The sequence below is a fragment of the Sphaeramia orbicularis genome, chromosome 13 (assembly GCF_902148855.1).
Source record: "Sphaeramia orbicularis chromosome 13, fSphaOr1.1, whole genome shotgun sequence".
Classification (NCBI taxonomy): Eukaryota; Metazoa; Chordata; class Actinopteri; order Kurtiformes; family Apogonidae; genus Sphaeramia; species Sphaeramia orbicularis.
The window spans coordinates 41,922,592-41,944,606 of record NC_043969.1 but is presented as its reverse complement, the minus strand read 5'-3'; the positions used below and the strand labels follow the sequence as shown (position 1 = coordinate 41,944,606).

The 22,015-nt window shown below is 36.8% G+C and overlaps 1 protein-coding gene across 7 annotated transcripts in view; it reads right to left on the bottom strand.

Annotated features, from left to right (window-relative positions):
- Window positions 1–22,015, bottom strand: part of nectin1b (nectin cell adhesion molecule 1b) — a 518,119-nt gene that overhangs the window by 309,197 nt on the left and 186,907 nt on the right. For all 7 annotated transcript variants that reach the window (XM_030152342.1, XM_030152343.1, XM_030152344.1 and 4 more), the window contains exon 5: window positions 20,806–20,957. In XM_030152342.1, coding sequence (XP_030008202.1) covers window positions 20,806–20,957 — 152 coding nt within the window. The remainder of the gene's footprint in view (window positions 1–20,805; window positions 20,958–22,015) is intronic.

Genomic DNA, 22,015 nt, shown 5'->3' with positions numbered 1-22,015 from the left:
AAACAGTGGTATGAAAACACAGATGATGTCACGGCTGCGTGTCGGGACGTGTTGGGATGGAACTGTCATTTTTTTCAGCCTCTGTTAGTCAAAAGAAAACAAACACAGGCATTCAACTGTATTTTCTTCTATTTCAGTGGTGGAATGTAACGTTATGATGAATAATAATGAAAACTAAGTGTGAAAAAGCAGCTGAGATGAAACAAAAAAATAAGATCACAACATCAAATTTATTGTATTGTGAATGTACAGAACTAATATGAACTAAAACAAATGAGAAAATGTATTTTTTTGATCCATTTATTGGATAAAAAAACACCTTTTCTAAGTATGCACTACATGAATACAGATTTATTAAATAGCATCATGTTTTGTTGAGCTTTCAATAAACATTTTCTGAAAAAAACTAACGTACAATGACATTTCAGGAAATACAAAAGCTAAATTAAAGTCATAAACACCCAATAGCGACTTATTATAATTAAAATGACACTGAAACACTGTCATTCAGTGATGGAATATAAGGTGAGAATGAGTAACAATGAAAACTACGTGTGAAAAAGCACCTGAGATGGAACTAAAAACAAAAAAATAAGATCACAACATCAAAACTTATTATATTGTGTATGTACAGAACTAACTTAAACTAAAAAAAAAAAAAGACAAAATGTATTTTTTTAATCCATTTATTGGATGAAAAACACCTTTTCTAAGTATGCACTACATGAATATAGATTTATTAAATGGTATCATGTTTTGTTGAGCTTTCAATAAACATTTTCTGATAAAAACTAACACACAATGACATTTCAGAAAATATGAAAGCAAAACTAAACGAATAAACACCCTATAGTAAGTTATTATAATTAAAATGACACTGAAACACTGTCATTCAGTGATGGAATATAAGGTCAGTATGAGTAATAATGAAAAATAGGTGTGGAAAAAGCAGCTGAGATGGACTTAAAAATGAAAAAATAAGATCACAACATCAAAACTAACTGTACTGTGGATGTACAAAACTTATATGAACTAAAACGAATGAGAAAATGTCTATTTTAAATCTATTTATTGGATAAAAAACACCTTTTCTAAGTTTGTGCTTTATCAATAGTTGTTCATCTATACTACAGGAATACAAATTTTTTAAAATGTTATCATGTTTTATTAACTTTCAATAAACATTTTCTGATAAAAACTAACATACAATGACATTTCAGGAAATACAAAAGCTAAAAAAAGCTAAGAAAGTTCAAATTTTTTATGATTTAAAAAAAAAAAAAAAAAATCTTTCCATTTACTTAAAATGGGTAAAGTATGTGCAAGGGGCGGGGCTTGTGCCTGGAACCACTTGTTAGAACTAAAATGACATTAAAACCCAACTTAAATCTACTGAAAATGCAGATTTAAACATAAACTAAGGACCATGTACCTCCATCTTACAAGGATGCTGTGTTCTTCCAGTGGTTGAGTTTTTCTCCTCTTTAATAAACTCCTTAAAGTCAACTTTCACTCATAAAAAAACAACTATTTTTCCGTGTTCTGAGTGTAATCTGTCACTTCCTCTGAGCACAGTCTGACAGGTTGATGGCTCAATTTAAACGTCAAAAAAAAAAAAAAAAAAAAAAAGATTTGGAGCCAATCGTGATCAAGTTGTCAACTTTATAAGTGAGATGGGGAAACATGAAATCGTCAGCGAAAGAAAGTAGGAAACGTTTACTGATGAAAATACTCACATATTTTGAAATTCTGAATTCTTTTGACAGGGTGAAGGACGAGACTTCAACTAAACACTTCACTACAAAGGTTGGTGAAGATGTTGAAAAAAACCCACATTTTGTTCACATTATGATTCAATTCAGAGTAAATGTATTATGTTTTATAAGTGAAGGATATGCTTGGATTTGCTGGTGAATACACGGTCAGTGAGATGAAAAAAGACCTTTGTCCTGAAGACATGAAAAGATTCATCCGGAAAGAAACGTGGTTCCGACAAGATGGTGATGAAACAAGATTTTATAGAATAAATAAGATAAGATAAGATAAGATAAGGGAAGACAAGATAGGGGAAGTTAAGATAAGGGAAGTTAAGGAAAGATAAGATGAGATAAAATAAGGGAAGTTAAGGTAAGATAAGATAAGATAAGATAAGGGAAGAAAAGAGAATATACGATAAGAAGGGAAGAGAAAATAAGATAAGACAAGATAAAATAAGATTAGGAAAGTGAAGTTACGGTAAGACAAGATTGGGGAAGTTAAGATATGATAAGATAAGATAAGGGAAGATAAGGGAAGAAAAGAGAACATAAGATAAGAAGGGAAGAGAAAATAAGATAAGACAAGATAAGACAAGACAAGATAAGATAAGATAAGATTAGGAAAGGGAAGTTAAGGTAAGACAAGATTGGGGAAGTTAAGATAAGATAAGATAAGGGAAGTTAAAGAAAGTTAAGATAAGATAAAATAAGGGAAGTTAAGGTAAGATAAGATAAGGGAAGATAAGATAAGGGAAATTAAGGAAAGATAAGATAAGACTAGGAAGGGGAAGTTAAGGTAAGGTAAGATAAGAGAAGATAAGATAAGATAAGATAAGATAAGGGAAGATAAGAGAAGATCAGAGGGGAAGGGAAAATAAGACAAGGTAAGATAAGATAAGATTAGGAAAGGGGAGTTAAGGTAAGATAAGATAAGATAAGATAAGATAAGATAAGATAAGGGAAGATAAGAGAATATAAGAAGGGAAGGGAAAATAAGACAAGGGAAGATAAGATAAGATTAGGAAAGGGAAGTTAAGGTAAGGTAAGATAAGATAAGATCAGGGAAGATAAGATAAGATAACATAAGGGAAGTCAAGACAAGAGAAGATAACATAAGGGAAGGGAAGATAAGATCAGGGAAGATAAGATAAGGTACAATAAGGGAAGACAAGATAAGATAAGGTAAAGGTAAGGTAAGATAAGGGAAGACAAGACAAGATAATATAAGGTAAGATAAGATAAGGGATGACAAGATAAGGGAAGACAAGACAAGGTAAGGTAAGGAATATAAGATAAAGGAAGACAAGATAAGATGGATGGTAATTTCTATACCAGTAGCTTCATAAACTCATCCAACAGTAATGGAGGAGAGCCAAGACACATGAAAGCTGTCGTTGAAAATCAGGGTTATTCCACCAAATACTGATGTCTGAACTTTTCCCAAGTTACAACATTAGTACTGAGTTGTTTAGAAATCAGCATGAACTGGTTTTCTTTGCATTATTTCAGATCTGAAAATACCTGCATCTTTTTGTTCTTTTGACCATGTGTCGTCTTCTGCAAATACACACTTGAAATAATATTTTTATTCAGAATTTGGGAGAAATGTTGTCGGTAGTTTTAGAGAATAAAACAAACACATACCTATAAATGGTCATGTCAGAGAAAGTGGTCATTTTATTTATTTATTTCAAACATGCAAAGAAACAAAATAAAACCAAACAAAGCAAGTTAAGCCAAAAAAAGTAAAGCAAAATAACATTGAAATGAACAGAATCTATCTTCAAGTACGTGCAAGTCTGACTTTTTCATGGCTGAAGGAGTAGGAAGTATTATAAACTTGATTTTGTAGTGGTCTGTTATTTATAGTGCTGCGTATTGGCAAGAATCTGGCGATACGATACAAATCACAATACTAGGATCACGATACGATGTATCATGATATATCATGATACTGTTAAAAAGACAATTTTTTGCTTGTTTCTTTTTTTTAAATGATTATTTCCTTGAAGAATTGATTCACACCAGAAATCTGCACAAATACTAAACATATTTTTATTTGATCACAACAGGATCTAATATTATGTCACAAAATGTTCCTGTGTTCAAACGGAAATTATATTTTACATACATTACAGTTTCAGATGCTGTTCAAATGTTCATATTCTATTAGTTCAGAACTAACACCAGAACATTATTTTAGTTCAATCACAACAAATGAACTAACATTATTTAATAAAACAGTGGTAAATAATAATAAACATAAAATATAATCAAAAAAGAACAACAAAAAAACAAAAATGAACCTCCACAATACCTGCATTTGAATAAATACCAAAAAATATCGATACAGTACTTTTTAATATCGATATAGTACTGTGACATGAAGTATCACGATATATTGCAGAACCGATATTTTCTTACACCCCTAGTTATTTATTTACAGATTACTGCAAATATTCCATAGCTTTTCCTCCTCTGCATATACACACACATATATATAATAGTCATTCTGTGCTTAAAGGTTTGTACTAATCTTACTTATTTTTTTTTAAATGAGCTATAAATATTTACAGCCGCACATTAACACTGATACTTTATTAAAACCATGTTTGCTCATATGATATCATGATTAATGCGTCTGTGCATCAGCTAAGTCGCATCTGGTTGTAGCGCTAAGTGGAAATCCTGTAAGGATGAGTTATTGGGTCAGCAGACATGCAGCAAACAAATCTGCATGTTAATATGTGTTAAGCCAGGAGAGGTCGGAGCAGCGTTTGTTTACCGCGTCATCCTACGCTCAGCTTCCCCTTTCTGTTTTTGTCACCGCCTTGTTGTTGTTATTTCGGATCTGTGTGAGTGTGTACGCCGAGGATGAATCACCCCAACCCCATCGTCAACAGCAGCAGCAGCAGCAGCATCTCCAGAGCCACTGGTCAGACCTTGGGACAGCGTCTGACCTACTTCGTCAGGCTCTCGGGGAGGCGTGACTGATCCAACACCAGCGCCACACAGGGCGGACGGCGAGGAGAGGGGGGAGGAGGAGAGGGGAGGAGTGTATGGAGGAAAGGAGCTGAGCTGGGCTGAAGGGCCTCAGCCAATCCCCCTGCTCCATCTGTCTGCCACATCCCTCTCCTCTGCATATCCTCAGGAGAGCAGAAACAGCAAGCCAGGCAGAAACAAATGTTAAGATAAATCACTACCATCTCAGCTGCTCCGCTCTCACATGCTCTCCCCTGGTGACATTTCCATTTCACTCCTCCAGCCGGACTATCTCTTCTCCAAATAAAAAAGTTCCCTTTGCATATCGAGCATCCCCCCCCCCGCCCCTTTCCCCACTACCACCACTACCCGCTCCATCTCCCTCTCTATTTTATGCAAAGTGAGCTGCAGCCACACTAGCCCCCTTTTCCACAGCACTTCTGAACCGGGAATATTTCACCTTTATTCCGGAACGACGTCTGCGTAAACGAAATGGTGGATCGTTTGGTTCCACCTCTGTCATGGCTCTGGTACTGCCTTCAGAGGTGTTAAAGGTGGAACCAGGATTCCGGAACGCTATGTAAAAGGAACACCTCTCGTTCCGCAACCAAGGTGTGACGTGTTTTTTATTACTTTGTTGAGCCGCTTTATGTAATAAATTCCCATTATGTAATAAAAGTTCAAAATGTAATAAGAATGTCACGTCATCTTGTAATAAAGCCACATTATATAATAAACTGACGCATTTTGTAATAAACTACGTCAACGCATTCTATAGTAAATTTTTTCACATTATGTAGTAAGTTATTACAATTTCAGAAAGTTATTACAAAATGCACTTGACACATTTTTATTTTAAAAAAAATGTAATAACATGGTTCATTATGTAATAACAATCTAACTTAATATAATTTCTGAGCAATGTAGAAGAAATTAGTCACAGGAGCTACAGGTAATGTAATCAGAACTTTAACCACACAGTTTAAAGATTAATTTAGCACATTACATTTTCCTGAAAGTAAAAATGTGTCAAGTGCATTTTGTAATACATTTCTCAAATTGTAATAACTTACTACATAATGCAAAAAAATTTACTGCATAATGCATTGAGGTAGTTTATTACAAAATGCGTCAGTTTATTACATGATGTGGCTTTATTACAAGATGACGTGACATTCTTATTACATTTTGAACTTTTATTACATAATGGGAATTTATCACATAATGCGGCTCAACAGACCTCCACCAAGGAACGGCAGAGATTATGTTTTCAGTGGAGTTTGTTTGTCTGTTAGCAAGATAACTCAAAAAGTTATGGATGGATTTGGATGAAATTTTCAGGAAATGTTGATACACGCACAAGGAACAAATGATTAAATTTTGGTGGTTAATTTTGTCATTGTTTTAGTATAAGGCAAAAAACAAACATAGAAATGGTCACGGGTACATTCAGACATTTACATTCTGTTTACTGTCCACAGATTGAATGAAAAAGTCCCATTTTTTCCAATAATTTACACCCTTGTGTTGTTGTAGGTCATCATTTCCATTAAATGGATATGATCGACAATTTTTATACGTGTCAATGATAAACTGATGTATAATATTGTTCAAAATGCCCTTAATTTTTCGTAGGAAATTTCTGGTTATTCCACCATCCAAAGACATGCACTGATAGGTTAATTGGTTAATCTAAATTGCCCATAGGTGTGAATGTGAGAGTGATTGTTTGTCTGCCCTGTGATGAACTGGTGACTCGTAGAGGGTGTACCCCGCCTTCCCCCTTAAGTAGCTGGGATAGGCTCCAGCGACCCTAGTGACCCTAGTGAGGATAAAAGCGGGTTCAGAAAATGAATGAATGAATGAATTTCAGGTTGTTCATGTAATTCACATTTTTAAGGAAACTTTGTAGATGTAAATGTTTGTAATTTTCCTTTTTCCAACTGTTATTATTTTACTGCTCCGATCCACTTGAGATCATATTAGGTTGAATGTTGCCCCTGAACCACTCCTGCTTTAGAGCCTTCAGAACCAGAAATACAGAAATTACATGATGATATTGTGGAACCGATAAGCAGGATCGTTAAGCAAAGCAGACTAACGATTCACAGAAACTGAACAACAAGAACCGGTTGTCTATTCCCATTCATATAAACAACACAGTAGATGCTTTATGTGGCGTCCTATGGTGTTCAGATGTGGAAGCAGCTGATTCTAATGTCTCATTTGGATAATGAGCTGTGAAGTTGGCAGGATCTAAACAGCGAGCAACCACTTGGGCTGTAAGAAAATATCGGTTCTGCAATATATCGTGATATTTCATTTCACAATACTGTATCGATATTAAAAAGTACTGTATCGATATTTTTAGGTATTTATTCAAATGCAGATATTGTGGAGGATCATTTTTAGTTTCCTTTTTAGTTAATATTTTATTTATTCTTATTTAACTCTCTTTTATTAAATAATGTTAGTTCTTTTGTTGGGATTGCACTAAAATAATGTTATGATGTTCGTTATGAACTAATGGAATATGAACATTTGAGTAGAATATTAAACTGTAATGTCTGTAAAACAGAATTTCAGTTTGAACACTGGAACATTTTGTGATATATCATTAGATCCTGTTGTGATCAAATAAAAATGTGTTTAATATTTGTGCATATTTTTTGGTGTAATTCAATTCTTCAAGGAAATAATCATAAAAAAAATAAAAAAAATAAAAAAAAAAAATTGCCTTTTTAACAGTATCATGATATAGTGTATTATATCGTATTGTGATCCTAGTATTGTGATTTGTATTGTATCGCCAGATTCTTACCAATACACAGCCCTAGCAACCACTCCTCAAACAAACAAACAAACAAACAAACAAACAAACAAACAAACAAACAAACAAACGGTAACACTTTATAATAAGCACACACTATGAGGCATTAGTTAAACATTAACAAATACTGAATTCATTATTTCTAAAGCATATTTCTGACATGAATACTCATTAGTATATGGTTTATAAACACAGTTATAATGGTTTTACTCATCATTCATACGCTCATCTACAATGTGCTTAATGACTGTAGTTTCATGCTTTATAAATTATGGATTCAGCATTTAAACATTTAGTATTGCATCATTTACAAACCAGTTCTGATGTGCATTTATGCTCGCACATATACTATTCAGACATGTAATAATGGTTAGTGAATATTTTAGTGTGTATTTTATACTAAGTCACACATTAATTTTCCAGTAGATGTCTTATAAACAGTTATTAATACAGGAATTCATTATTTCAGGTAGTTATAAAGCACTTACTACTCATTAATTAAGTCTATGGTGTGAGTTCATCTAAAGTGTGCACTATCTGTGCCATATAAAGCATTTACAAATGAGATTTAAAGGTTGGCAATGAATAAAGACTCACAAAAGTCTGAGTTATTCTAACAAAGGAAAGACACAGCACATGGGATTATCAAACAAACTGCATGATTGAACGATGAATGATTACGAATGATTAGTAAAAAATTTATAACTGTACTTATAAACCATATACTAATGAGTATTCATGTCTGAAATATGTTTTAGAAATAATGAATTCAGTATTTGTTAATGCTTAACTAATGCTTCATAGTGTGTACTTATTATGAAGTGTTACCAAAAAAACAAAACTTCTATCTGCGTAGATGCACAATGGTGAAGTTCAGGGGTGACGAGGAGACCACAACACCGTCGCTCAACCTGCCTGACAACATGTGTCATCTTGAAGTGTGAGTGTAATGATATACAAGATATACACGTGTGGCCTTTGGATCCATGAATAATGCAAGCGGCGATGTGAGGAGGCGACGCTGCGAAGTGCTATAGTGCGTGGATTGAGACAGACTCCACAATGACAGGCGAAGACAAACAAATTTCACATAGCTGGGGGAGCCTTTGCAAAGCTGACATCATAATGTCTCTTGTCTCTGTCACAGAAAAGAAAGAGACAAATGGCTGCATACAACGACTCTGCTGTTAGATGTCAGTAATATATGGTGCGATACTTGTTTTATTCAGATGCTCTCACCGCAACCTCGCAAGTTTTATTTTTATTTTTTTTTAACACTCCTTTTTTTTTTTTTTTTTTTTAAGGCTGAGTGATGAGTGTGCTATCATGTTGAGAAAAGCTACAAACCCTGCAGTGATGAGGGGAGCAATGTGCCTGTTTCTGCACTGATAAAAATGAACCACGGCATCAACACCTACAGTTATTTACAGTTTGCTTGTGTTTCTGGAGACCTGCGAGGAGGGTTTTTAATAAAAACACAGAGGATTTTTAGGCCGCTGGAGTAGTTTACTTGCAGTTAAAGCCACTAAAAAGGAGCTTTGGATGGTTGTAGGTGGAAAGTGCTGACAATAGCAGATATGTTTGCCATGAGTACTTTATCTTATGGGCTTCTTGTCAGAACATCTTTACCAAAAAGCCCCATGAAATTATATCATTACTTTGTCATTTTTGAGACAAGACAGTTAAGCATCTACCACAGCTTGTAAACCAGCAGGGTATCAATTACGGTCAGAATGGAGGTTCAACTCAATAACATAAGCAGAAAGGTATTATTTATGATATTTTTGTGAGGATAAGGCTGAGGAATGAATGACTAAAATGTTTAGGTAATATCAAGTAAAATTTCTCGCCATTTGGAACAAAATTTTGACAACTAAGGATACATCTAATAATGATGAACACATTGCTTCCATTCAATTCATTCAAGCCACAGTAAAATATTTCCCACAGTTTTTTTTTTTTTTTTTTTTTAAAGCTATTTATGCATGTCTCATCCTATAAAGCATTGCCATTTGTGATGACTGTATTTCCTCCGTTGCAGCAAAACACATTATACAAACTCCTACAAGTGTCAAGTGGACACTTTTAGTGCTGAGTAGTGGTAAAAAGGAATTTTTTTTTAGGTAGGTTGTAAAATAGCTGTTAGTCAAAAAATGCAGAGCTGCTGAAAGATCAAACTAAATCACTGAACCAGATGAGTTCAGTTAAACCACAATGTGTTTAACAGGTTCAGATCTTTTATTTCATAAGCTGCTTTGTGTGAATAAAAACAGCTGTAAAACTCAAGATTTGCAAAGCAAAGTGTGAAGGAAAATTTGTTTTTGTCAAAACAGATTTCATAGGTCAGCATCAAAGCTGAAATGTTGAAAATTGTTGTTTTTCTAAAGATGATTAAACTGGAAAAGAGCCAGAGTGTGTTGGAAATAGGGTTTTTCAAGGTTCCAAAGTAAGATTTGCGCATTCTGCAAATGCAAACTTTGCATCAGAGTTCTTTTTGAGCTAAAATCTGGTCATTTCTTGATGTTGGTTAATTGCATTTCTATGCTAATGACAGTCACAGCTGTCAACATCCATGATAACAGCCTGGAAGCTGATTTAATAGTCGGATTGTCTGAAAAAAAAAAAAAAAATCCTTGCACTTAAATGTCCCTCTTCTGCTTTTCTACAGCAGCCACATTGTACAAAACTAGCTTAGAAATGCAGTCACTAATGTCAGCGAATGACTCCAACACATCATCAAAGCTGAAATGTTGGACTGGCACTGAAAACTGTTGTTTTGCTAGTGATAATTAGACTGGAAAAGAGCCAGAGAGTTTAGGAAATTACATTTTTCAAGGTTCCAAAATAAGATTTGAGCATTCTGCAAATACAAACATTGCTTTGGAGTCTTTTTTGTGCTAAAATCTGATAATTTCTTGATGTTGGTTCATTTCACAGTCACGGTTGTCAACATCCATGATAACAGCCTGGATGCTGATTTAAAGGTCAGATTTTCTGAAAAAAAAAAAAAAATCCTTGCACTTAAATCCCCCTCTTCTGCTTTTCTACAGCAGCCACATTGTACAAAACTAGCTCAGAAATACACTCGCTAATGTCAGCAAATGACTCCAACACATCATCAAAGCTGAAATGTTGGACTGGTACTGACAATGGTTGTTTTTCTACTGATAATTAGACTGAAAAAGAGCCAGAGAGTTTAGGAAATTACATTTTTCAAGGTTCAAAAATAAGATTTGAGCATTTTGCAAATCCAAAATTGGCACTGAAGTTATTTTTGTGCTAAATTTTGGACATTTCTTGATGTTGGTTAATTGCATTTCTATGCTAATCACAGTCACGGTTGTCAACATCCATGATAACAGCCTGGATGCTGATTTAATGGTCAGATTTTCTGCCAAAAAAAAAAAAAAAAAAAACCCATGCACTTAAATGCTCCTCTTCTGCTTTTCTACAGCAGCCACATTGTACAAAACTAGCTTAGAAATGCAGTCGCTAATGTCAGCAAATGACTCCAACACAAACTTCACATAAACACATGCACAAATCTTACATATTCAACCTTTACTAAATGCCAAACATCTCTCTATAGCTCAACAAATCCAATAAGTATAATATGACAATGGTGAAATGTCTGTCTATGCATTTAGCTGCAGTTGTAATAAGTTTTAGGGCAATTATAACATCTCATGTTGGCTCGGGGTAACATCTTGTGCTCAGTAATTTAAATTAATGCTGAGAAAGCTGCTTCTGCCAGCTTTGCCAACCTGCTGCTGTTTTCCTGCCAACCTGGTGGCGAGCATTTGGAATCGTTACATCGACACATAGATAATATTCTAGCCTGTTCGCCTTGGTTGTTTGGAGCTAATCAAACTGAAGCAAGACTGGGAAATGATTTGTTTAAAAAAGTCCAGGGAGGTTTTTTTTTTTTTTTTTTGCGGCCCACTCATGCTCTCTCTGGGTCGCTGTCTTTGTTTATCAGTACTGCAGGACTTGGAGGAGGATAGAGAAAGTGACAGGCTTAGAACACCAGGGTTTGACCCATGGCGTTACATAAAGTCATGTAAACAGTTCCCTGGCCTGTCTACCACCTCTGCGTCGGCGCCCGGGTTCTGTTTGCCTGGAAGCCCATTTCTGGAATCCACTTTACCTCTTCAGCTAAAATCCCAACATCGGACCCACTGAAGCATCGCCTTCAGTCACATGGATACCTTTATTTATTTATATTTCCATTGGACGGTCCATGTTTTATTCATCTCATTTCGCCGTGCAGTTACGATTTTGCCCCCCCGTCTCCTCTCTTCTCAACTTCATTTTCCTTACACGGGAGCGAACTATTGCTTGTTCAGGCGAGCGTGAACAGATGTCAGCGCAGGTTGCCTCTGCTTACAGAAGGATCCATCCTCACGCTTTTTGGCTAAATTGAAGGGAACGCTCTCACTCCATCCAGTTTAACCCGAGTGGTAAAGCCCCCCTGTAGCCCCTGTGGCAAAGCTGAACGCACCTCTGCTCTCCAAAAAGCAGCTCAGAGCCACAGCTGTGACAAAGGACGACCAAAGCTAACAGCGCAGGGCCGCAAAGTGGGATCAGAGAAGGGTTTCTTGACCCTAAGCCGATCTGATATTATCTTTCACAGCTGATCCTCCCTGGAATTAAGTCTCCAAGTCAAGTCTGGCTCCATCTCACAAAGATTATCACATCATATGAGGGCGTCAAGGTTTAAAAAAAAAAAAAAAAAAAATCAATTCAACGTTATAGGATTATTTTATGTGAGTAAACAAATTAGTTGCGTATTGGAATGCTCCAATGAAAGGAATATCCTTACATGTCATATAACATACTGCCAAGAAAAAAAAAGAAAAAAAAAAAAAAAGCCACGCATCTCTTTTCCCAGGCGTGTTAATGACATAATTGTAAGGCCGTTTTGACATAATGGGCCATTTATCACGTCTTATTATGCTCTGGGAAGAGGTTTGTCGATTTGTTTTTCTGCTCATAAACCAGACTTATGAAGGAGAAATGCTGATTATCTTAATGAAAGGCTGGTTTTCTTCTCTTAACTCGGAGGTGGGGTGGGGGGGGGCTTTGAGGTTTGACCGCATTATTCAACCCTCTTCCCGCGGTTTTCTCGAGCTGTTAATACTTTACAGCAGGGGTGTCAAACTCATTTCAGTTCAGGGGCCACATACAGCCTTTATATGATCTAAAGTGGGCCGGACCAGTTAAATGATATAAATAATAGCATAAGAACTGATAAATAATGTCAAGTCCAAAGTTTTCTCAATGTTTTTGAGTGGAAAAAAGTAAAATTCCATTATGAAAATGTTTAAACTGACGAACCGTACTTGAACACAACTTGAACAAAAATGAAAAACCTGAAAATTCTAAGTGCAATGTTAACAATATGACGCCTAAGTTGATGATTTATACATGTGCATCACAACTTAAAAATTCAGTAACAGGCAGAATATTGTATAAAATTCCACATACTTCTCTTAAGACACAGGTGTCAGACATGTGGCCCGGGGGCCAAATCTGGCCCACCAAAGGGTCCAATTTGGCCTCTGGGATGAATTTGTGAAATGCAGAAATTACACTGAAGATATTAACAATCAAGGATGTTAGAATCATTTTAGGTCAATTCAATCTAAAGTGGGTCTGAGCAGTAAAATACTATCAAAATAACCTATAAATAATGAAAACAGCAAATTTTTCTCTTTGTTGTAGTGTAAAAAAAAAAAGTAAAATTACACAAAAATGTTTACATTTACAGACTAGCCTTTTGCAAAAAATGAAAATAACCTGAAATTTCTTAAGAGAAGTATGTGGAATTGTACCAGTATTCTGCCTATTACTAAATGTTTTGTGTATTTGTAGATCCACTGTGATCTGTAAGTTGTGATGCATATGCATAAATGATAAACTAAGGCGTAACATTGTTAAAATTGCACTGATTTTTCTTAAGAATTTTCAGGTTCACATTTGTTCATGTTATGTTCAAGTATGCTTCGTAGATGTAACATTTTCATTACAGAATTGGACTTTTTTCCACTCAAAAACAGAGAAAAAAACTTTGGAGTTGACATTATTTATAAGTTCTTATCCTATTATTTATATTACTTTACTGGTCCGGCCCACTTTAGATCATATTAGGCTGAATGTGGCCCCTGAACTAACATGAGTTTGACACCCCTGTCTTCAGATATTTCAGACTGTTCAAATTTGTTCAGGTTATTCATATTTTTTGCAAAAGGATAGTCTGTAAATGTAACTTTTTTCCTAATTTAACTTTTTTTATATACTAAAACAAAGAGGAAAATTTGCAATTTTCATTATTTATAGGTTATTATGATAGTATTTTACTAGTCGGATCCACTTTAGACTGAATTGACCTAAATAGACTTCAACATCCTTGATAGTTAATTTCTTCAGTGTAATTTTTGTATTTCACAAATTCATCCTAGGGGCCAGATTGGACCCTTTGGCGGGCTGCATTTGGCCCCCGGGCCGCATATTTGACACCTGTGTTTTACAGGAGTCGCTGTCAGACAGCCGAAAGCTGTAGCGAATGAAGTGTCAAAAAATCACTTTTATTGTGAAGCTTGTTTAATTGTCTCTATTTTTTAACATGACGTCTGATGCCTCTCTGTAATTAGCTGATTAATCAGATCTGACGACTTGTCATCTTACTCTCAGGAGATTTCTGAACCGAATGTGAATGAGTGAGGTGTTTGCTAAATGGAGGCCCATTATATGAAGCTCATCTCTCTTGCTATATATCCTCACCTCATTTTTTACCCCCTTTTTCTTTAAGATTTCCATTTTCACTTCTTTTTTTTCTGAGTCCAAGAGAGAGAGGATTGATTAAAACAGGAGAGTGGTTCATTAGATTCTGACAAGCGACACCATATCTGCAGAACACATGTCCTTGGAGGAAGCCGTCTTAGGCCCATGTGACTAACCGTGGTCGATGCCATCTCCACGGCAAACACCATCCCCAAACTAATTGAAACAAGGTGCTCTGTGGCCCCCGCTATCTACTGAGGTGACAGTTATGCAGCTCCCACAAATCTGTCCATGAAAACTGAGGAGCTTGATTAAAATGTGCTTTCCTTAAGTGCTCCATCAGTGTTGTTTCCCAGGGTGAGAAAATAGCTTTTCCCTGATACAAACAAGTTGTCACGGACATTTTATCTTCCTGATACTGGAAGCGCGGTTGTCCTCCTGGCAGGTATATATTGCCATGTCAATCTAAAAAATCAACTTATAATGAAAATAAAAGGCAGTAGTGCCAAACTAATGCATAATGCAGCTCGTAGTACTTATGGGAGCGAGGAAAATATTGTCACACTTTCAAGCTTTGCAATATTGTTTTGTAATACCGTATCGATTCAGGGGCAGTAGCTGCTGTCGTTTTTAGGTGTAATCTATCTTTAGCCATTTAACTCCAACCTAACAATGTAACCCAAGACAGGAGGTCATGTTATACGATGATGGTTCTCCTAAGCACTTATTTGGAATGCTAAATGCGGTTGCTAGAAAAGCAATCGTAAAGAAATGGCTTCATTCAGACATTTCATCCACAGAGGAATGGTGGGATATTTAGAAGAAACATTGAAATATATAAATACATGTATCATGATTGTATTGAAACCAACCAAGTATTACCACAAGTTTCATAGAGCTCAAAGTGAAGTCACTGAAAGAACAAAAAAAGAGCAAGTTGTGCAAAAAGTTACAAATACTTTTAATTATCTCAGGAAATACATGCTTGATAAGATTATTTTCACATTTTAGGAATAAATAACATTCATTCCCTAGTAACACATCATTTTTTCTTCCTTGATGTCTTTTTTTTTTTCGCTGTGTATCTCCATATTCTTGCCCTCTTTCTTCTGCATCTTCTGTCTTAAGTCTTTAACAGTGACTGAACTAAGGACAATAGTACTATCAAGAATGAGAAAGATAAGTGTAAGTTTCATATTTGCCACACATCTGACACAGTTCACTCCAGGCTAAAGCGGGCCAGCTATGATGTCTGAGTTATTGATTCCACAAACGCAGAACTCCCCTGAGCGCCTCTGTTAAAAAATGTGCCCTTTAACAAGGAAAAGAATCATTTCATGTTTAGCACCGAGTCCAGAAAATTGCCAGGCTCAGTAGCTCTGTGAGCTATTGAACAAATGCACCGCTGCAGCTGCCACTTCTTCCTTTTTCTGCAGAGAATACTTAGCTAGCATTACTGAGGCCCAATGCTGCAGCCTTGAACAGCAGCCAGCAGTGGGCTCTCTCACCTGCCTCGTCTCGGCCCGGGCCCCGTCGGAGGCTGTTGGGAGGCACAAAGACGCTCTTTGAAGTTAATGAAGCATCAGCATTACTTCTTTACCTCCGACACTGGGTCATTATGCACAGCCAATGTCAAGGTTGCACACGGCGCTTCAAAGAATTAGCAGGAAAAGTGTGGAGAGCCCACCCTGGAGTTCACCTCTAACAGTCTTTTTCTTCATGTCATCCAAACTGATGCAACCGCACGCTGCTCTACATTCATGGAAATACCTTCTGAAGACACTATTTCTTCAATACAAATGCCGTCCTACAGCAGCGCTGATAAAACCCTCATTAAGATGGGGAATAGGCTAGCATTTCACAGCATCAGCGAGAGCACACTGTATGATCCCACTGTAACGGAACAAACGCTGCACCTGCACTCCACAGGAAATGACCCAGGACAAGCTCCGCCCCCTGCATCCGTCAGCCGCAGCCGTTTATGAGTTGTCACATAAACTGACGTAGTGATGGGATTTTTTGCTCTTTGAAGGGAGCTGTTCAATCAGGAGCCGTTCACTGAAAAGAGCCGTTCAAAAGACTGGCTCTTCTATGTTTTTTGCATTATTTTGAAACACCAATGTTTTAATGACTAAATAGGCAACGTGATGATTGACATTACATTTTAAAGGTTTTTAATTGGCCCAGCAGTAAATATTATCTTACCGTAAAAAAGAATAGTTAAAATGTGTGGGCTAAATACATGACATGAGAGGTGACATTAGGCAAATGCTGGAATTTGACCAAAAACTTCACAGTATATTATGTGGACTAGTCTGTAGCCTAAAAATGAAGAAGAAAATAAAAAATTTTCTTATGAAATAACATTTTAGTCTCCTCAAAACAAGAACAATAAATATGTGTAAACATACGGAAAAAATTGCACAAAACACAACAGTGATTAATCACTGCAATTACAGTACTTAAATACCTAAAAAACTGTAGTGCAAATACAATACTTCAAGTAACATTGTAAAATACCTGATATCGCTAATGTAAATATCAAAATGATACCACATCAGGAGTTCTCTCACTTCTACTCTGTATATAAAAATAAGGGATTGTAGAAAAATCAGTAACATAAATAATGTTTTACATCTTTTGAACATTATAAAAAGCTGTATGTATGACATACATACATGAATATATCACTGCAGAGTCCCCAGTGACGCTAAATTGACAGGCAATCGGACACTCCCTCCTTAAAAAAAAAAAAAAATTAAATAAAAATGAACGGCTCTTTACAAAGACTCAGTTCCCATCATTCATTTCAAAGAGCTGTTCAAAAGATTCGATTCGTTCGTGAATGTCACATCACTAAACTGACGGCACACCCGTGTTGAAACTCCGAAGTGTGTGACAGGAGGGCAGGCTGGCTGTTTTCCCCTTTTTAACTTGTTGCAGTTACTATGGGAACTGGAAATGTGCGTGTATGGCGTATACGGGACGCCTTCAGGGGAATACAGCCGGAACAGAAATGGAGAACTTTCAAAAACTGTTGGATTTCTACATACAAATCTGACTCCAATTCTCTATCCCAGTGTTTTTCAACCTTGGGGTCGGGACTCCACGTGGGGTCACCTGGAATTCAAATGGGGTCGCCTGAAATTTCTAGTAACTTATTAAATAAATAAATAAATAAATAAAAACTTACTAATAAAAAAATCTATGTTGAGTTGACAGAGACAATCATAACCTCCTGAGACCCAGCAATGCATTTTTGTCCTCTGTAAGGGACAAAAGTTTCACATCTTTACTGAAAAAAAAAAAAAAAAAAAAAAAAGTTCACCGTAAAAGACATTCCATTAAAAAATAAATACATTTAAAAATGCATCTGAAAGAACAAACATTGCATCATGCCATTTCCGATCAATGTGATTATTTAATGTAAAAACCCAAAACCTTTACTTTCCTGGGTCTCAGGAGGGCAATCCATAAAAGACAAACTGTGAAGCTGAAACTCAAGCACTGTGGTTCTGTTTATCTGTCAAACGTTCATTGTGGTCGGGTTCAGGTGCTGCAGCTCTTTCATAATTCATAGTTTGAGTTATTGTTTGTTCCACTGTAAGTCACTTTGGAAAAAAGCGTCTGCCAAAAATGCATAAATGTAATGTAAATGTAAATTGTTTGTTCAGTATTAATTGTCAGCCTTGTAAATCCAAGATGGACTGACTGTACATATCCTGACCAAGGAAAATAAAATTCTCACTTTGTGCAGTAATCTACACCTGGCTTTTCTGCCTCCATCCATAATAATATACATTATGTAGATGAAATGTCATCTAAAATTAACCTTTATTTGGATCATAGTACAGCAAACTATGACATGATCAAAAACAAATTAATTTTAGCATAAAAAAAAACAAAAAAAACAAAAAAAAGGTCTCCATTTTGAATGTTTGGGGTCACCAGAAATTTGTGATGTTAAAATGGGGTCACGAGCCAAAAAGTTTGGAAACCACTGCTTTATAGTCCCCCATGGGGTGTTGTCTCCTTCTGGCCTCAACCAATAACATTTTGCCTCCTCCACCTTACATCTTTCACCCCCCGTCCTTACCCCACAGACCCCTTAAACTGCTCTCCTTATGTATAATAAAACAATAAAACAATAAAACAACAAAACAATAAAACATTCCACACTCCTAAAAACTTAACTAACCCATCTGTGTCCCTTTGTCTGTAGTCGCTTTTCCATTGGACATATGCGCAAAACTTTACCGATATTTACTAAATGTCGAAAAAAACAGAGGTGCGCAATGTTGTTTTTTTTCATTAAATCACAAATGCAGTGATTTGTTTATTTATCATGGCGAGATGACACGATAAGTCATTCCATAAACATGGCGCATAGTGTTTGTCGTATATTTATGTAGCAGAATATATATATATTAAAAAAAATGTATTGGCTGTGTTATCATACTGTTCTAAGCTGCCAATTAAAGTAATTAAGTAGGTAGAGTTTATTTGTAAAGTGCTTTTCACAGATAAAAATCCCAAAGTGCTGTACATAAAATGGATGCAATGAAACAGCATAAGAAAAAATTCACCAAATAAATAAAAAGGATAACTCCATCAACCAAAAGCTTTTCTAAATAAAAACGTCTTGAGCTGCTTTTTAAAAGAGTCCAAGGATTTAATTTAGGATAAAAGGATACAATTTGAAAATCAATACATAATTTGACTGGAAGCCAATGAAGAGCTGACAAAACCAGGGCGATGTGATGAGTATGACTGACCTGAGATTTGAGGTGAGCGAAAGCGAAAGGGATGCGGCAGTCGTCAAAGAATGTGTTGAAATGCAAAATCATATTATATGCATTAACTTGAATATTAATTACTGTAAAGTCGGTTTACGAGAGGAAACAATGGCTACATTTCCATGCAGTTTTTGCATAAAAACAACAGATAAATGCTTGAATAGAAATGCTGTATGCAGACAAATTGAAAACGAATGTGCTTAAATGATGCGCCCACGCATTGTTTCACCTCACTCACTCAATAACATCATATGGACAAATGATGAGAATAAACAGACAGACTGCAGGGACAATAGCAATGTGGTTTGTTAATTTAAGCAATCAATGAAAAAGCAGAAATAGAAAATGACTTCGGTGCCTTTGTTTTGCCTTTCCAAAGGGGATACAGTGCTTTATAGCGAAAAGTGCAATCTCTCAGGAACACAATTATTCAATAGGAGCTGGTGCGTAGTGATTTCCTGACAGATTATTTCCTCACTTTCTTGTTTGATAAGTAACGTCTGTTCGTGCTACTTTTTAAACCTCTGTCATCACATACTAACACGCCCACTTCAGATCGGATACTTCTCACAATGCAGGTAATGACATCACCTCTGACAAAGAGTCTTTGTCCCGGTTTTACAGAAGGAGGAACACGACGAAAGAGAGGAAATGGAAAAAAAAAAAAAAGTATGCACTGACTGATACTGTAAGGCACAGCTGTTCACTTCACACCAAGCAGAGCATTCTCAGAGACAACAACATGAGTCAACATGCAAAAAGCGATGCAAGTTAGAACACCCCCGCTTCCCAGAAACTGAGCAGCACAAAGAGAGAGGAAGGGGGGGGGGATGAATGAATGGATGAGGGAGGGGGGGGTCTCCAGTCAGACCAGAGCAAAACTGTGACAGTCTCCCAATACCACACACACAGCTGCAACCAATACATGATGACCCCCGCAGATGTAAGTCAGATCTGGTATATATTCTATGAAGGGCTTTAATTGCAGAATACGTCTCCTATGGAAACGAACCCAGAGGAACCACAGCGCGTGTGTGCCAACAATTATCTGGAAGGCGAAGGGAACTGAATCAGTTTTGTTCAGCATTTTTGTTTTCCCCAGAAGAAGAAGAAGACGGCGGCGATGACAAAAATGAGGCTTGTTCAGAGAAATGTGAGCGTGATGCAAGCAAAGTCTGATCAATACAGTACCCTCACCTTAAAGCCCCACTTTCCTTGATGTTATTTTAGTCGCTGATAATAGAGCTGCTTTATACCGCTCCCACACATGTGCCTGGATGCGTAACCTTGCAGTTTGGGAGGGGGTTAACTGTTGTGTTCTCACAGTACGAGTGCAGCTCAGATACACAAACACATGTTTAGTTTTTTTTCTTTTTTTTTTTGCACGTTGAAGCCGGTAAACAGTGCAGCAGGGCGCCGCACAAGCAGGGAAGGTAGGAACCAGATTGGAAACACCCAGGCAACCTGCTCCAATCACCTGCTCTGTGCATGTGCATGGATATTTGTGCTTATTTCGAGCAGGTGAGGTCGCCGTCATGGGGTCTGACAGTCCCTAATATGTTTGCAGAGTGCTACTGTATTGATGCAAAAGCCATGCCGGAGTTATTGAAGAAAGAGAGACGGAAGCAGAGAAAACGCCGATGTTTAGTCGACTTACCCGTGATGTTAACATCCACAATGCCGGTGCGAGTCCCGATGCCGTTAGTCGCGTCGCAGACGTAGGTTCCGGCGAGGTCGTAGGTCACCGGCCCCTTGAAGAACAGGGTGTTGTTCTTGATTTCCACATTAGAGGGAAGAGAGCCGTTCAACCTGTGAGAAGAGAACAGGGACGTTTACCTTTAAAACAGGGTTCACATATTACAGAGTCCACGGCCTTTAATCAGATCTGCAGCACATGTTAAATTAACCCTTTGACCCTGACACATTATTACAGGTCGATGCTCTGCTGTGAATTTGCGTCTGTTTCAGGTTCATAAAAGCTGCTGTGAGTATGTGCTTGTGTTCCTTTTCTTCAATGGTTTTGTTTTACTGTGTGTTTTAGGGTCAAAACAGGTGAAATACAGAGGCGATTTCTCATAGACTGCAAGGGAAGCTCGGCATCCCCTAAAATTACAAAAATTAAATGGTCAAATATGTACGGTTGTGTTGACATTTCATTGACTACAAATGTGTTAGAACACGTTCATCTCACAGACGAGTTTGTTCAGAATCAGCTTTATCACAAATCAACGGACGCGATGTTGTTCACTTCTCATACATTCCCGTTGCGCTGTTTTCTCATTCGATCTCTGCTCAGTGCATTTGTCCGTAGACGCTCAGTGTCCATGCACTTCAATGGGACTGAGTGGAACAGTTTTTGTCATTGCCTCAAAACTGGACGGTAATTGGATAAATGCCACGATGTTGTCCTGCCCCCGCACGCCCGGCGTCTCTGAGGGTGAATGGAGCTGTGGGCGGAGCTCGGCCGGGCTGGACACCGGGCTTCCACGTGCTGATTGCAGGATCAGTCGAAAGGCTGAATCCTGTTTGACTGAAAGTTATTTTCAGATCTACTCCTTCACTGACACAGTTCAGTTTAATACCGTCGCACATTCTGCTGTGAAATCGTGAGAGAAACCACTACGAAATGACTTGTTCATTTCTTGCACTGTAAATAAAACACACTCATTATACTTCCTTGTTTCAATTTAACATAATTTCAACATTTTCTTGTTTACTTGGTACGATAAGGTCACTGACCATTTTCTTAAAAAGGAACAGAGGGCCGAATTTATGTTTAAATAACGTGACTTTTTTTTTTTTTTTTGATGTAAGCCGTCAATGAGCTTCACCTCTCTGAAAGACGAGCAGCCGCCACTGGTGGAATA